Genomic DNA, 18,083 nt, shown 5'->3' with positions numbered 1-18,083 from the left:
CACGATGGATGCGAACGTCGGAAGCCTCTCGGAAGACTGGCAATCAAAATAGGAATGCCCAGTCCCGAAGACCATACCCGGAAGCGGCGGAGAAGATCGCTCTCTACAACGGTAAGTACAGCTTCGATTTTAAAACAACTACCCGATTCCCCTAGACAAAATGAGCATCAATCTAAGGGTAAAAATTTTTTTATGGGTGAACTTCCGCTTTAAAGTGGAAGTTCACCCAAACACCTTTTTTTTTAACATTCGATTGAGGCTCGTTTTGTCAAGGGGAATCTGGTGTTTTTTTTTACAATCGAAGCAGTACTTACCGTTTTAGAGATGCATCTTCTCCGCCGCTTCCGGGTATGGGCTGCGGGACTGGGCGTTCCTACTTGATTGACAGGCTTCCGACAGGCTTCCGACGGTCGCATACATCGCGTCACGATATTCCGAAAGTAGCCAAACGTTGTTGCGCAGGTGCCGTATAGAGCCGCACCGACGTTCGGCTTCTTTCGGTTACTCGTGACGCGATGTATGCGACCGTCAGAAGCCTGTCGGAAGCCTGTCAATCAAATAGGAACGCCCAGTCCCGAAGACCTTACCCGGAAGCGGCGGAGAAGATCGCTCTCAAAAACGGTAAGTACTGCTTCGATTTTAAAAAAACTAGACAAAATGAGCATCAATCTAATGTTAAAAAAAAAAATTCGGGTGAACTCCCGCTTTAAATATTACTAACCCTACCCTTTTCTTCCTGTACAATGTTCACCGTCAATGATACTTGTATACATTCCTGTACCATCATTGTTATTTTTTTGTAACTTGACCTTTTCTACAATAAAATTGTTTGTAAACGATATGCAAGTACTTTGGATTACAAGCATTCTCCTGGAACGGATTATGGTCGTAATCCGAGGTACCACTGTACAGTGTATCGGCAAAACGTTTTAAATAGTGTATTTGAAAAAAAAAGGCCTTGACAATGGTTCCAACTGTAAATTTTTTGGGTTAAAATAGTGAAAAACAATGAAACAGTTGGCTAAATAATGTAAACAGTTCTTCCATGGCTCATGACAACAGCTGCAGTTCGAAATATTTCTATGAACCTTTGAGCTTCAAAAGTCTTAGGCCCCGTACACACGACCGAGAAACTCGACGGGCAAAACACATCGTTTTTCTCGTCGAGTTTCTCGTTCGGCTGTCAAAAAACTTGTCGAGCCAAATTTCCCCATTGCCCAACGAGGAAATAGAGAACATGCTCTCTATTTGGCTCGACGAGTTTCCCAACGGGTTTCTCGGCCAAAAGTGTACACACGACCGGTTTTCTCGGCAGAATACGTCTCCCATCGAGTTTCTTGCTGGATTCTGCCGAGAAATTCGGTCGTGTGTACAGGGCCAAACATTCAACACTTCCCAACTTGCAGATAGAGTGCTCCCTTTGAATGCATCTTTGTGTAGATAAAGAACTCATGAGGCATGGCGTGGAAGCCGGGTTTGGGGATGTTGTTATCATAATAGTGGTGAAGGATAACATTCCCTTCTGGGTCTCTAGAAAATGGCCAAAATCCATAGAGGGTCACTTTTTTGCAAAGTTCAAGAGCGGCGGTGACTATCATGACTCCTGAAGATAGCCGCCTGGCCTCAACACCCATCTCTTTCCAGTAGCTGGAAATGTTGCTGAGATAATCCGGATGGTAATAGACAACTTTGTTCTTCAACTGGAATTCTTCCACAGAGTAAAAGACCCGGAAGGAAACCTCGGTGCTGCTGACGTAGGCGAAAGCTGGCAACACGATCATTGCAGGACCGTAACCTTTTATATCGTCGATGAAAGGCTTTCGCCTTGAAAAGAGCCTTTCGTACCTTGAAGGATTAAGAGGCCAGTTAATAAGAGAACAGAAGTTTATTTACTTTAGAAATACAAGAAGAGATAGAAATGCCCCACCCCCCCAATAAAATGGACTTGTTGATTGCTAAGTCAACCAAGAGCAACAGTACCAATCCCGCCATTCATTGATGGACCACTCTGTCACCATGGTAATCAGCCCAATACTCTGCTGCCATAGCAATAGGTTTTAGCCCCAAAAAGGGACCCTATCTCTCTGTCACTGTGAATAATGGGCATGGTTCATTGCTCACTATGGCAACAGACCTTATCGCATAGCTGACAAGGTACTTGGATATCATCAATTGGCCCAATTCTTCAATTTCTATGGCAAACAGGGATGGTGCAAGGATTTTTAACACTCTAGGCGAAACCTCATTTTACGCCCCCCCCGACTCCACCCCTGACTCCACCCCTGACTCCACCCATTTTGCTCTGCCCATGTATACCCCACCTTTTTAATAAAGTGCCCATCAAATGTAGCCTACCAGTGCCCATCAATGCAACCTCACCAGTGCCCATCAAATGCAGCTTACCAGTGCCTATCAATGCAGCCTTACCAGTGCCCATCAATGCAGCCTCACCAGTGTACTTCAAATGCAGCCTTACCAGTGTACATCAAATGCAGCCTCACCAGTGCCCATCAATGCAACCTCACCAGTGTACTTCAAATGCAGCCTCACCAGTGCCCATCAAATGCAGCCTCACCAGTGCCCATCAAATGCAGCTTCACCAGTGCCCATCAAATGTAGCCTCACAAGTGCCCATCAAATGCAGCCTCACAAGTGCCCATCAAATGCAGCCCACAAGTGCCCATCAAATGCAGCCCACCCGTGCCCATCAATGCAGCCTCACCAGTGCCCATCAAATGCAGCCTACCAGTGCCCATCAAATTCAGCCTCACCAGTGCCCATCAAATTCAGCCTCACCAGTGCCCATCAAATGCAGCCTCACCAGTGCCCATCAAATGCAGCCTCACCAGTGCCCATCAAATGCAGCCTCACCAGTGCCCATCAATGCAGCCTCAGCAGCGCCCATCAATGCAGCCTCACCAGTGTACATCAATGCAGCCTCAGCAGCGCCCATCAATGCAGCCTCACCAGTGTCCATTAATGAATGAATAAATGTTTGCTCGCTTCCCTTCATTCAGGAGTCGGGACACAGACACAGTCCTCTGCCACCTCTGTACCTCTGACACTATGTGCACATGGAGAGGTGGCTGCCTGCTAATGCCGAGACTTAGTTGCTTGCCGCAAAGAGAAGAGAGTAGGAACATCGGCGGCCAGGCACCCTAGGTGGCAGTACGCCCTAGGTGGCTGCCTAGTTTGCCTAGTGGTGGCACCAGCCCTGATGGCAAGAGGCCGATACTATAATTATCACAATTGGGCAGAGCCTTTGGTCATGATGGCAGAAGGGTCAAACACTTTGTCACCATGGCAGAATGTGGATCCTTTCATGACTTTTGGGTGTATCAAAGTGTCCCCGAAAACCTCCCCCCCCCCCGTTTGACCAATCTATACCAACCAATGCTCCCTCAGGTCCATACCCACCACTTCTGGATAAGGACCATGTGACCTAACACCATGAGACAGTGCTCAGGTCTGTCAGCCAATCATTAGGCCTAGGGTGGGAGGGGATGGGACCCTTTGCAGAGGCACTGTCAGATCATCTCTTAAATTAAGACACTTTCTGTAACTGTCAGGGGTTAACACCGTTTACGATATTCCATTCCACCAACCCAAGACAGCTTATCCGACACTCCAACAATCCAGCAGACACGATCCATTAGAATTCCCCAGAAGGACGAGAACACACACAGCTCTGTCTCTGGTTCAAAAAAGAATGAATACTTTAATGGTAACTCAGCCTTGTTATATACAGTTACAAGCATGCTACAGTAATCACAGGGACAATGAAACTCTCCACCCAAAACATCACACAATGGGTGCTTAACGAGTTCCCCCCTCAATCCACATCCCAGACAGACATTCTGGCACCGAATCTAGAGGAGTTAATTACTAGAGCTGACAAGTCACATTCCACATCTAAAACCCCTATGTTAAAGAAGAGAATCTCACTTTTGTCTTAGAATGCTTGGGTTGCAAGTGATGAAATGGGACTTCACTCCAATGTGTTCTGCCATTGTGAGAGGTGGTAGATTCAGCCTGCAACAGATTATAGAGGAAAAAACAAGGTTTATGTAAAGGATGAAATTGGCATTTTATTGTATCCCCCGGCAACTGACCTCCGGAACTGATAGCAATTTATGATGTAAAGAGCAGCAATATATAGCAAATCTAATTAACCAGCATACTATCTTTGCAAACAAGGATTTATAATAAGTAAGCAGTATAGATAGCTGTGTGGTTTATATTCATTTTCTTGTTCAACAAAAAATATGTCCTGCAAAGATTAAGAGCTGTAGCTGAAAGTCACCCTGAATGCAGCCAGTTATGTCACCGGCTCATGCAGTCTGAAGGTCCGGCGTGCCTTGCCAGAAATTCATAGGTTTGTGCCAGGACCGAGTGCTCCCTTGTTGGTGTCAGTGGAAGAAATGGTGCTCCATTGTTGGTGTCAGTGGAAGGAATGGTGCTCCATTGTTGGTGACAGTCTGAGGAATAGTCCCATGTATTGGGAGGAGTAGTGCCAATTGTTGGTATTAAGGGAAGGAATAGTGCCCCATCATTGGTGTCAGTGGAAGGAATGGTGCTCCATTGTTGGTGTCAGTGGAAGGAATGGTGCTCCATTGTTGGTGTCAGTGGAAGGAATGGTGTTCCATTGTTGGTGTCAGTGGAAGGAATGGTGCTCCATTGTTGGTGTCAGTGGAAGGAATGGTGCTCCATTGTTGGTGACAGTCTGAGGAATAGTCCCATGTATTGGGAGGAGTAGTGCCAATTGTTGGTATTAAGGGAAGGAATAGTGCCCCATCATTGGTGTCAGTGGAAGGAATGGTGCTCCATTGTTGGTGTCAGTGGAAGGAATGGTGCTCCATTGTTGGTGTCAGTGGAAGGAATGGTGTTCCATTGTTGGTGTCAGTGGAAGGAATGGTGCTCCATTGTTGGTGTCAGTGGAAGGAATGGTGCTCTATTGTTGGTGTCAGTGGAAGGAATGGTGCTCCATTGTTGGTGTCAGTGGAAGGAATGGTGCTCTATTGTTGGTGTCAGTGGAAGGAATGGTGCTCCATTGTTGGTGTCAGTGGAAGGAATAGTCCCCTGTATTAGGAGTAGGAATAGTGGCAATTGATTATATGAAGGAAAGGAATAGTGCCCCATCATTGGTGTCAGTGGAAAGGAATGGTCCTCCATTGTTGGTGTCAGTGGAAGGAATGGTGCTCCATTGTTGGTGTCAGTCTGAGGAATAGTCCCATGTATTAGGAGGAGTAGTGCCAATTGTTGGTATTAAGGGAAGGAATAGTGCCCCATCATTGGTGTCAGTGGAAGGAATGGGGCTCTATTGTTGGTGTCAGTCTGACAGTGGTGCTCCATTGTTGGTGTCAGTGGAAGGAATGGTGCTCCATTGTTGGTGTCAGTGGAAGGAATGGTGCTCCATTGTTGGTGTCAGTGGAAGGAATGGTGCTCCATTGTTGGTGTCAGTGGAAGGAATGGTGCTCTATTGTTGGTGTCAGTGGAAGGAATGGTGCTCCATTGTTGGTGTCAGTGGAAGGAATGGTGCTCCATTGTTGGTGACAGTCTGAGGAATAGTCCCATGTATTGGGAGGAGTAGTGCCAATTGTTGGTATTAAGGGAAGGAATAGTGCCCCATCATTGGTGTCAGTGGAAGGAATGGTGCTCCATTGTTGGTGTCAGTGGAAGGAATGGTGCTCCATTGTTGGTGTCAGTGGAAGGAATGGTGTTCCATTGTTGGTGTCAGTGGAAGGAATGGTGCTCCATTGTTGGTGTCAGTGGAAGGAATGGTGCTCTATTGTTGGTGTCAGTGGAAGGAATGGTGCTCCATTGTTGGTGTCAGTGGAAGGAATGGTGCTCTATTGTTGGTGTCAGTGGAAGGAATGGTGCTCCATTGTTGGTGTCAGTGGAAGGAATGGTGCTCCATTGTTGGTGTCAGTGGAAGGAATGGTGCTCTATTGTTGGTGTCAGTGGAAGGAATGGTGCTCCATTGTTGGTGTCAGTGGAAGGAATGGTGCTCTATTGTTGGTGTCAGTGGAAGGAATGGTGCTCCATTGTTGGTGTCAGTGGAAGGAATAGTCCCCTGTATTAGGAGTAGGAATAGTGGCAATTGATTATATGAAGGAAAGGAATAGTGCCCCATCATTGGTGTCAGTGGAAAGGAATGGTCCTCCATTGTTGGTGTCAGTGGAAGGAATGGTGCTCCATTGTTGGTGTCAGTCTGAGGAATAGTCCCATGTATTAGGAGGAGTAGTGCCAATTGTTGGTATTAAGGGAAGGAATAGTGCCCCATCATTGGTGTCAGTGGAAGGAATGGGGCTCTATTGTTGGTGTCAGTCTGACAGTGGTGCTCCATTGTTGGTGTCAGTGGAAGGAATGGTGCTCCATTGTTGGTGTCAGTGGAAGGAACAGGACTCCATTGTTGGTGTCAGTCTGTCAGTGGTGCTCCATTGTTGGTGTCAGTGGAAGGAATGGTGCTCTATTGTTGGTGTCAGTCTGAGGAATAGTCCCACGTATTAGGAGGAGTAGTGCCAATTGTTGGTATTAAAGGAAGGAATAGTGCCCCATCATTGGTGTCAGTGGAAGGAATGGTGCTCCATTGTTGGTGTCAGTGGAAGGAATAGTGCCCCATCATTGGTGTCAGTGGAAGGAATGGTGCTCCATTGTTGGTGTCAGTGGAAGGAATAGTGCCCCATAATTGGTGTCAGTGGAAGGAATGGTGCTCCATTGTTGATGTCAGTGGAAGGAATGGTGCTCCATTGTTGGTGTCAGTGGAAGGAATGGTGCTCCATTGTTGGTGTCAGTGGAAGGAATGGTGCTCCATTGTTGGTGTCAGTTGAAGGAATGGTGCTCTATTGTTGGTGTCAGTGGAAGGAATGGTGCTCCATTGTTGGTGTCAGTGGAAGGAATGGTGCTCCATTGTTGGTGTCAGTGGAAGGAATGGTGCTCCATTGTTGGTGTCAGTGGAAGGAATAGTCCCCTGTATTAGGAGTAGGAATAGTGGCAATTGATTATATCAAGGGAAGGAATAGTGCCCCATCCTTGGTGTCAGTGGAAAGAATGGTCCTCCATTGTTGGTGTCAGTGGAAGGAATGGTGCTCCATTGTTGGTGTCAGTGGAAGGAATAGTCCCCTGTATTAGGAGTAGGAATAGTGGCAATTGATTATATCAAGGGAAGGAATAGTGCCCCAACATTGGTGTCAGTGGAAGGAATGGTCCTCCATTGTTGGTGTCAGTGGAAGGAATGGTCCTCCATTGTTGGTGACAGTCTGAGGAATAGTCCCATGTAGTGGGAGGAGTAGTGCCAAGTGTTGGTATCAAGGGAAGGAATAGTGCCCCATCATTGGTGTCAGTAGTGGGTGGAAGGGTGCCTCATTCTTAGTGTCAAAGGGCTGGATAAAGGCAAGCAAAGGGCCACTTCTGGCCTCTTGGCAGCAGTTTGGAAAAACATTGCTCTAGAATAGTGGTTTTCAACCTATGAGCTAAAATGGGCCTTATATGAGGCCCCTGACATCACCAAAGGGCCGCACATAATGTTTAATATATGTGATGCTTGAAAGGACTGTCAGAAACTGCAGATCTAATAGTGGAAATGATATCAGAGAGTATGGACAGGCTACATTGTTGGCCGGGGATATGCTGCAGAAGAAGGGCTTTTTTTCAGCGGGAACACTGGGGAACACAGTTCCGGCACCTCCTGTACTGAATGTATGTAATGGAAAGAGGTTCTGGGGTGTGCTAGAGAGTCTATTGATGATGGCTGCTGGGGGATCTATTGTTGCTGGAGGGGATCTATTTTGCAAAGGAAGGGGGTCTATTGTTGCTGGGGAGTTCTTTTGTTGCTCGTGGGGAATCTATTGTTGCTGGGGGGGGGGGTCAGTCATTCCTAGGAGGGGTCTTTAAGGGAGGGGTCTTTGTTGCTGGCTGCTGGAGGATCTATTGATGATGACTACTGGAGAATCTACTGTTGCTGGAGGGGATCTATTTTTAAAGGGTGTGTCTATTGTTGCTGGGGGTGGGTCTTATGTTGCAGGGGGTCAATCTTTGCTGGGAGGCATCTGCTGGCTGCTGGAGGGTCTATTGATGCTGGATGGTCTATTGATGCTGGCTGTTGGGAGTCCATTACTGCCTTTCTTGTTATCATTAACAAATTCTATACAAAATGATACTTGTTTCTGTATTCTCTAAAATGGATGGTACTGGGAGGTGGATAAAGGGGCGGAACCAAGGAACGTTGCTCAGAGGTGGGTAGGGGGTGGAGTCAAGGGTGACTTGGAAGGGAGGAGTTCCTGCACCTATTCTCTGAGATAAAAAGCCCTGTGCAGAAGACAATACGAAACTGAGAACATGAATCTAGTAGAGATCAATGAAATTACCCTAATCAATTGCTGAGGGCCGCACATCATAAACCAAGGGGCCACATGCAGCCTTCGAGCCACAGGCTGGGCACCGGGTCTCTAGAAGCTGGAAATCACTGTAGTAGGTGCATATCTACAATCTTATCTGTACCCATGACAGGCTTTTCCTCACCTGAAGATATAATCCATACTGTCAATTTGCTCCCCACAAAAACTATTCAGTAAAATGCCACCATTGCCGACCACAGCGCAGGTTTCAAAGGGTTTCTTGAGGAATGGAGGCTCCTAAAAACACATAAAAAAAGATTAGCACATCAACTACAATGTATATATATGTTTTTTACCACTTAACCACTTAAGGACCGCCTCCTGCACATATACGTCGGCAGAATGGCACGGCTGGGCACAAGCACGTACAGGTACATCCTCTTTAATTGCCCAGCCGTGGGTCGCGACCCGGTCCGAAGCTCCGTGACCGCGGACCCGATCGCCTCTGGAGTCCCGCGATCGGTCCCCGGAGCTGAAGAACGGGGGTTTACACACAGCTTCCCCGTTCTTCACTGTGGCACCGCCATCGATCGTGTGTTCCCTAATATAGGGAAACACAATCAATGACGTCACACCCACAGCCACACCCCCCTACAGTTAGAAACACAGATGAGGTCACACTTAACCCCTTCAGCGCCCCCTTGTGGTTATCTCCCAAACTTCAATTGTCATTTTCACAATAAACAATGCATTTTTTGCTGTGAAAATGACAATGGTCCCAAAAATGTGTAAAAAATGTCCGAAGTGTCCACCATAATGTCGCAGTCACGAAAAAAATCGCTGATCGCCGCCATTAGTAGTTAAAAAAAAAATAATTTATAAAAATGCAATAAAACTATCCCCTATTTTGTAAACGCTATAAATTTTGTGCAAACCAATCGATAAACGCTTATTGCGATTTTTTTTAACCAAAAATAAGTAGAAGAATACGTATCGGCCTAAACTGAGGGAAAAAAAATATATGTTTTTGGGGGAAATTTATTATAGCAAAAAGTAAAAAAATATTTCTTTTTTTTTTAATATTGTCGCTCTATTTTTGTTTATAGCGCAAAAAATAAAAATAAAAATCCAATCGATAAACGCTTATTGCGATTTTTTTTAACCAAAAATAAGTAGAAGAATACGTATCGGCCTAAACTGAGGGAAAAAAAATATATGTTTTTGGGGGAAATTTATTATAGCAAAAAGTAAAAAAATATTTCATTTTTTTTTAATATTGTCGCTCTATTTTTGTTTATAGCGCAAAAAATAAAAACCGCAGAGGTGATCAAATATCACCAAAAGAAAGCTCTATTTGTGGGAAAAAAAGGACGCCAATTTTGTTTGGGAGCCACGTCGCACGACCGCGCAATTGTCAGTTAAAGCGACGCAGTGCCAAATCGCAAAAACTGGCCAGGTCCTTTACCTGCCTAAAGGTCCGGGTCTTAAGTGGTTAAATACCGAGCCTCTTTTCAGACTCTGTGGGGCAGATTCATGTACAATGGTGCAGATTTGCACCGGCGTGGCGCATCATTTTTAGACTACACCGGTCCAGCGCGGAGAGGCAGTTAGGTGATTCAAGAAACTTTTTTTGTCTACGATGCCCCAGCGGGGCGGATTTTAGACGGCGTAAGGCAGGGTAAGGCCAAATGGGAGTCACCCTATGCTAATGAAGTGCCGACCGTGGCGCAGGGGTCACGCCGGGGCGCATCTTAGACCGCACATGCTCAGTGACATCCAGGGGTAAATGCCCCAATCTGCACATGCTCAGAACTGCGCCCCGGCGTGATCCCTGAGCTACGCCGACCCACTACCAAAGCCCAGTCCATGAATCAGCCCAGACTTCCGCCCTGCAGGTGCAAATGTACTGAAGCTTTTTTTTTTCTAAGCTAGGTCGTTTGCAGTGTGCTGGGGCAGTTATGGCTGATGAGGAATCCTCAGGTGGGCGGATAACCAATTTCAGCCCAGAGGACTGTAATTATTGAGGTCCTCTCCCAACATGGGGACCGCCTCTATGTGTTGTCCAGCAAGTGTTGTTGCTCAGTTCGTTTGTAACGCTGCTACTTTAGCTGCTCTCCAGCTGACCTCTGCAAGTTTGGTGCAAAGTTACCCCTGCTTTTATGAGGTGTAACTTTGCACCGGAAATTTCAGCTCCGCTCACCGGGAGTAGCCTGCGCCGGTCAAGCTTAAGTTGATGAATCGGCCCAAAAACCTCATTTGCATATTTAAAACACAAAAACCATGGCCGCGCCAGATCCGACCAGCGTAAATCTGCGCCAACGCCGCGCCAGCGTGGAAAGGTTACACCGAGGCGATGAAGTCTATTTGGAGGCGTAATCTGGTTCTCTGGGTAAGGCGCAGCGATCCGCCGGCGCAAATCTGCACTTACGCCGTGCATCTACCAAAAAAACGGTGTAAGTGCTTCATGAATCTGGCCCACTGTTTACAAGTTAAAAACATTTTTTTTGCTAGAAAATTACTTAGAACCCCAAAACATTATATATATTTTTTCTAACACCCTAGAGAATAAAACGGCAGTCATTGCAATACTTTTTTGTCACACCGTATTTGCGCATCGGTCTTACAAGCGCACTTTTTTTAAATGAAAAAATAAGACAACAGTAAAGTTAGCCCAACCCAACATGTCACGCTTCAAAATTGCGCCCGCTTGTGGAATGGCATCAAACTTTTACCCTTAAAAATCTCCATAGGTTTAAAAATTCAACAGGTTGCATGTTTTGAGCTACAGAGGAGGGCTAGTGCTAGAATTATTGCTCTCGCTCTAACGATCGCGGCGTTTTTATATGTGAGTGCTGCTCACGTATGCGTTCGCTTCTGCGCACATAGGCGTTCGCTTCTGCGCACAAACTCTTTGGGACAGGACAAATGTATTTATTTTTACACTGTTTTAAAAAAAAAATGGGTCATTTTTATTCTCATATTTTATTCCCATTACAATGAATGTAAACATCCCTTGTATTAGGAAAAAAAAACATGACAGGTCCTCTTAAATATGAGATTTGGGGTCAAAAATACCTCACATCTCATATTTACACTAAAATGCAATAAAAAAAAAATAATTTGAAAAAATTACGAAAAAAAAACAACCCTTTAACCTTTTCCCCACCGCGCCATAGACAAAAGACGTCTACAGCGCGGTGGAGTTATTCCGGGAGGACGTCCCTGGGACGTCCTCCCAGAATCCTTCACTCGCGCGCCACCTCTGGCGCGCTCCCGGAATCATCTGTGAGCGCCGGGTCTAGAAGACCCGGCGCATCACAGATCGCGGTAAATCGCCGCTGATAGCGGCGGTTTACCACGTGATCGCTCCGTCAAATGACGGAGCGATCACTTGTAAACAAACCGATCGGTACAGTGTGAGAGGAGAGGGGGGAGAGCGGAGGCAGCAGCAGCTGCTGTGGCTGGATCTGTGACAACTGCAGTCACAGATCCAGCCATCCATCCTTCCCTGCGCAATACTCTGCAATAAAATCCATACCCTGCAATACCCCCATAACCCCCCCATACTCTGCAATACCCCCATAACCCCCCCATACTCTGCAATAACCCCCCCATACTCTGCAATACCCCCATAACCCCCCTATACTCTGCAATAACCCCCCCATACTCTGCAATAACCCCCCCATACTCTGCAATAACCCCCCCATACTCTGCAATAACCCCCCCATACTCTGCAATAACCCCTCCATACGCTGCAATAACCCCCCCATACGCTGCAATAACCCCCCCCCATACACTGCAATAACCCCCCCCATACTCTGCAATAACCCCCCCATACTCTGCAATAACCCCCCCATACTCTGCAATAACCCCCCCATACGCTGCAATAACCCCCCCCCATACACTGCAATAACCCCCCATACTCTGCAATAACCCCCCATACTCTGCAATACCGCCAATACTCCGCAATACCCCCAATACTCCGCAATACCCGCTAATATGACAGAAGCAAGATTTATTTTTTATTTTTTTACAGAATTGTCAGTGTTTTTTCTTTTTTAGCGCAAAAAATAAAAAACCCAGAGGCGATCAAATACCACCAAAAGAAAGCTCTATTTGTGGGGAAAAAAAGGACAAACATTTCAGATGGGCACAAAGTTGTATGACTGAGTAATTGTCATTCCAATTGTAAGAGCACCGAAAGCTGAAAATTGGTCTGGTTAGGAAGGGGGTTTAAGTGCCCAGTGGTCAAGAGGTTAAGAGCTATGGGCGGAGGTGACATTTTGATGTTGCTTCCGCCCTGCTATGGTATGGAGACGGGTGGGGGACATCTTCCCCTCACTCATCTCCATACCCAGCAGGAGACAGGACCCGATCGCCTCCACTGCTACTGACGGCTCCGGGAAGCGGTGGAGGGCGCGGGAGAGTGGTGGGCAAGGCCGATCCTAGGTAGGGTGCACAGGGTGGATTGCACCCAGGCGCCTGCAGAGGTGGGGGCGCAATTTAGACAATTTCTTTGATAATTTCATTGATGCTTAGAAAACTGTGAAAAACCTCTAATTTGGAAATTTTAAGGCAATAAAAAAGTTATTATTTGAATAAAAAAATTCCAATTTAACCACTTCAATACAGGGCATTTTCACCCCCTTCCTGCCCAGACCAATTTTTAGTTTTTAACGCTGTCACGCTTTGAATGACAATTGCGCGGTCGTGCGACGTGGCTCCCAAACTTCCTTTTTTCCCCACAATTAGAGCTTTCTTTTGGTGGTATTTGATCACCTCTGCAGTTTTTATTTTTTGTGCTTTAAACAAAACAAGAGTGACAATTTTGAAAAAAACACAATATTTTTTTACTTTTTGATTTAATAAATATAACTTATTTTTTTTTTAAACAAATTTTTCCTCAGTTTAGGCCAATACGTATTCTTCTACATGTTTTTGGTAAAAAAAAACGCAATGTGTCAAAAGTGTCCGATATGTCCGCCGCAATATCGCAGTCACGATATCATATACATCACAAATATGAATACCTGTAAAATATATGAATAACTAATTACATTTTAAATACATATTAGAAATTGGAAATATAGCAGAAGCATTCCCCATATTGTCATGAACGCTTCTGCTATATTTCCAATTTCTAATATGTATTTAAACTGTTTGTGGGATTTCTTGTGCATCATCTTGAGAAGAGGCTTCCTTCTGGGACGGCAGCCATGTAGACCAATTTGATGCAGTGTGCGGCGTATGGTCTGAGCATTAACAGGCTGACCTCCCCACCCCTTCAACCTCTGCGGCAATGCTGGCAGCACTCATACATCTATTTCCCAAAGACGACCTCTGGATATGACGCTGAGCACGTGAACTCAACTTCTTTGGTCGACCATGGAGAGGCCTGTTCTGAGTGGAACCTGCCTTGTTAAACCGATGTATGGTCTTGGCCACCAGGGCCTCTGATAGGGGGGGACCACCAGTCCTCCTGTAGGTGGCCCGGGCACACAGGGGGGCCCAAACACCAGAGGGGAGGTGGGGCAATTACAGGATACCCTGTGCGGCTCTCGGCAGCAGCTGAAAAGTGAAAACCCTCCCGCCAACTTTTAGCTGTTGCAGGGAGAGACACGGGCACAACTGCTGGCTTCCTTGTCCTGTTAAAAAATAAATAAAAAAACAACCCTGTTCGCGAACGACTTACACAAACGACGTAAACGACGCAAAATTTTACGCTGTCCCGACGTCCATACTTAACATTGTCTATGCCTCATATAGCAGGAGTAATGTTACGCCGGAAAAAGCCTTACGCAAACGACGTAAAAAAATCCGCCGGGCGCACGTACGTTTCTGAATCGGCGTATCCAGCTCATTTGCATATTCTACGCTGAAATCTACGGAAGCGCGTCACCTAGCGGCCAGCGTAAATATGCAACTAAGATACGACGACGTAAGAGACTTACGCCAGTCGGATCTTAGCCTAATTTCGGCGTATCTTGCTTTCTGAATACAGAAAGAAGATACGCCGGCGCAGCTTTGAATTTACGCGGCGTATCAATAGATACGCCGACGTAAATTCTTGCTGAATCTAGCCCAATATCTTCAAAAGTATTGGGGCACCTGCTTTACATGCACATGAACTTTAATGACACCCCAGTCTTAGTCTGTAGGGTTCAATATTGAGTTGGCCCACCCTTTGCAGCTATAACAGCTTCAACTCTTCAATGTTTGACCATTCTTCCAGAAGCGCATTTGTGAGGTCAGGCATTGATGTTGGATGAGAAGGCCTGGCTCGCAGTCTTCACTCTAATTCATCACATAGATGTTCTTTTGGGTTGTAGTCAGGACTCTGTACAGGCCAGTCATGTTCCTCCACCCCAAACTTGCTCATCCATGTCTTTATTTTATTGTGCACTGACCAAAATCATTTGGTGGAGGGGGGATTATGATGTGGGGTTGTCTATCAGGGGTTGAGTTTGGCCCCTTAGTTCCAGTGAAGGGAACTCTTAAGGCGTCAGCATACCAAGACATTGTGGACAATTTCATGCTCCCAACTTTGTGGTAACAGTTTGGGGATGGCCCCTTCCTGCTCCAACATGACTGCACACCAGTGCACAAAACAAGGTCCAAAAAGACATGGATGATCGAGTTTGGGGTGGAGAACCTTGACTGGCCTGAACAGAGTCCTGATCTCAAACCGATAGAACACCTTTGGGATGAATTAGAGCGGAGACTGCGAGTCAGGCCTTCTTGTCCACATTAGTGCCTCACAAATGCGCTTTTGGAAGAATGGTCAAACATTCCCATAGACACACTCCTAGACCTGAAGAGTTGAAGGTCTTATAGCTGCAAAGAGTGGGCCTACTCAATATTGAACCATATGGACTAAAACTGAGATGCCTTTAAAGTTCATGGGCCAGATTCACAAAGAGATACGACGGCGGATCTCCCGATCCGCCGTCGTATCTCTGAGTCCAGCCGGTCGGATCTATGCGACTGATTCATAAGAATCAGTTCCGCATAGATCTGCCTTAGATCCGACTGGTGTAAGTGACTTACACCGTCGGATCTTAGGCTGCAATCTCCCGCCGGCCGCTAGGTGTCGCCTCGGTCTTTTACGCGTCGGATATGCAAATGAGGAGAACCGCTGATTCAGAAATGAACGCCCGCCCGTTGCTTTTTTTTTACGACGTTTGCATTCGGCTTTTTCCGGCGGATAGTTACCCCTGCTATATGAGGGGTAGCTAATGTTAAGTATGGCCGTCGTTCCCGCGCCGAGTTTCAAATTTTTAAGTCGTTTGCGTAAGTCGGTCTGGAATACGGATGGCCGTCGAAAACACTGACGTCCTAGCGACGTCATTTGGAGCATGCGCACTGGGAAATTTCGCCGGCGGCGCATGCGCAGTTAAATCGGCGCGGGAACGCGCCTGATTTAAATTGTACACTCCCTCTAGCCGCGGAATTTGAATTCCGCTGGGGGAGTTACGATCCGACGGTGCAATTTTCAAGGTAAGTGCTTTGTGAATACTGCACTAGCCTCGCTAAATTGCACAGGCGGATCGTAAATCACATAGATTACGCGGATCTAAAGATCCGCTAATCTATGTGAATCTAGCCCCATGTGTGTGTAAAAAAAATCAAGTGTCCCAATACATATGACAATATAGTGCATATTAATTGTGCATATATGGGAAGATTGTTTTTGAAATGAGTGGTCTAACAAAAGGGTTTCTTCACACATGGTTGCAGCAGAGGTTCCCGGAGAAAACCACTGGTCATATGTGTCATGGCAGCCTCTTTGCTGAGGTCACTTAGCAAGAATATATATTATCTACATACAGAAAGCCCTTAGAGGATTTTTCCTCAACCAGGGTTTCATGGAACCCTTAGGTTCCTCTAAAGCTTCCTAGGGGTTCCTTGAGCTCAGAGAAATTTCTGCCCCTCAGATAAGTTCCCACTGACACCATTGATCTTTTTAGCTATCTGTAAGGGGGTAACACTTCCCAATGACCACAAGTGTAAGGAACATTCTTCCACAACCGGGGCTCCATGGAACCTTTGGGTTCCTCCAAAGCTTCCTAGGGGTTCCTTGAGCTATGAGCAACTTCTGCCTCTCAGATGAGTTCCCACTGACACATTGATGTTTTTAGCTGTCTGTAAGGGGGTAAAACTTCCCAATGACCACAAATGTAAGGAACATTCTTCCTCAACCAGGGTTCCATGGAACCCTTGGGTTCCTCCAGTGGTTCCTAGGGGTTCCTTGAGCTATGAGCACTTTCTGCCTCTCAGATAAGTTCCCACTGACACCATTGATCTTTTTAGCTATCTGTAAGGTGGTAACACTTTCCAATGACCACAAGTGTAAGGAACGTTCTTCCTCAACCAGGGTTCCATGGAACCCTTGGGTTCCTCCAAAGCTATCTAGGGGTTCCTTGAGCTATGAGCAACTTCTGCCTCTCAGATGAGTTCCCACTGACACATTGATGTTTTTAGCTGTTTGTAAGGAGGTAAAACTTCCCAATGACCACAAGTGTAAGGAACGTTCTTCCCCAACCAGGGTTCCATGGAACCCTTGGGTTCCTCCAGCGGTTCCTAGGGGTTCCTTGAGCTATGAGCACTTTCTGCCTCTCAGATAAGTTCCCACTGACACCATTGATCTTTTTAGCTTTCTGTAAGGGGGTAAAACCTCCCAATGACCACAAGTGTAAGGAACGTGCTTCCTCAACCAGGGTTCCTCCAAAGCTTCCTAGGGGTTCCTTGAGCTATGAGCAACTTCTGCATCTCAGATAAGTTCCCACTGACACCGTTGATGTTTTTAGCTACCTGTAAAGCCTCGTACACACGACCGAGAATCTCGTCAGGAAAAACACGTTGTTTTCCCTGACGAGATTCTTGGCAAGAAACTCTTGCCGCCGGAGTGTACAGACTTTTGTTTCAAAAGAACTGCGGTTCTCTTGAAAGGAAAGAACGCGGGGGACGTCATCGCTTACGTCGAGAATACACTCGTCACATTGAATGGCATCTCCGCCATCTTGCTTCACATATGCCGTGGAAACTACCGCGCATGCGTCAAAGTCATTTCGAGCATGTGCAGGTTTCCACGGCGACAGGTAAGTATACACACTCTTGGGTTTCTCGCCAGGAAACAGGCCGACAAGAATCTCGACGAGAAAAAAGAGAGCAGGTTCTCTTTTTTTCTCGTCAAGATTCTGGCCAGATTTCCTGACAAGAAAACTGAATGCCTCGTACACACGAACGGTAATCTCGGCAAGAAGCAGTTTTCTTGCTGTTTTTTGCCGAGAAAACTGGTCGTGTGTACGAGGTCTAAGGGGGTAAAACTTCCCAATGACCACAAGTGTAAGGAGCATTTTTCCTTCACCAGGGTTCCATGGAACCATTGAGTTCCTCCAGTGGTTCATAGGGGTTCCTTAAACTATGAGCAACTTCTGCCTCTCAGATAAGTTCCCACTGACACCATTAATCTTTTTAGCTATCTGTAAGGGGGTAACACTTCCCAATGACCATAAGTGTAATTGACATTCTTCCTCAATCAGGGTTCCTTCGAGAGGTTGCTAGGGGTTCCTTGAGCTTAGAGAACATTCTGCCCCTCAGATAAGTTCCCACTGACACCATTGATCTTTTTAGCAATCTGTAAGGGGGTAACACTTCCCAATGACCACAAGTGTAAGGAACGTTCTTCCCACTGACTATCACACTAATGTATTGTGCGTTGTAGATATAATCATTTTTAGCAGGGGT

The 18,083-nt window shown here is 46.3% G+C and overlaps 1 protein-coding gene across 2 annotated transcripts in view; it reads right to left on the bottom strand.

Annotated features, from left to right (window-relative positions):
- Nucleotides 1-963: 963 nt before the first annotated feature.
- The window catches only part of LOC120933643 (alpha-2,8-sialyltransferase 8F-like), a 43,557-nt gene continuing 26,437 nt past the window's right edge, over nucleotides 964-18,083 (bottom strand). The window contains exons 6-9 of one of the 2 annotated variants that reach the window (XM_040346957.1): nucleotides 8,521-8,633; nucleotides 3,946-4,032; nucleotides 1,379-1,845; nucleotides 964-1,105 (exon numbers count right to left, since the gene is read on the bottom strand). In XM_040346957.1, coding sequence (XP_040202891.1) covers nucleotides 1,386-1,845; nucleotides 3,946-4,032; nucleotides 8,521-8,633 — 660 coding nt within the window. In that variant the 3' untranslated portion in view covers nucleotides 964-1,105; nucleotides 1,379-1,385. Of the gene's footprint in view, nucleotides 1,106-1,303; nucleotides 1,846-3,945; nucleotides 4,033-8,520; nucleotides 8,634-18,083 lie in introns of those variants that run through there. The other variant, XM_040346958.1, reaches the window with a different exon arrangement.

The sequence above is a fragment of the Rana temporaria genome, chromosome 3 (assembly GCF_905171775.1).
Source record: "Rana temporaria chromosome 3, aRanTem1.1, whole genome shotgun sequence".
Lineage (NCBI taxonomy): Eukaryota > Metazoa > Chordata > Amphibia > Anura > Ranidae > Rana > Rana temporaria.
Note: the sequence above shows the minus strand (reverse complement) of the source record. Positions and strands in the feature narration are given on the sequence as shown.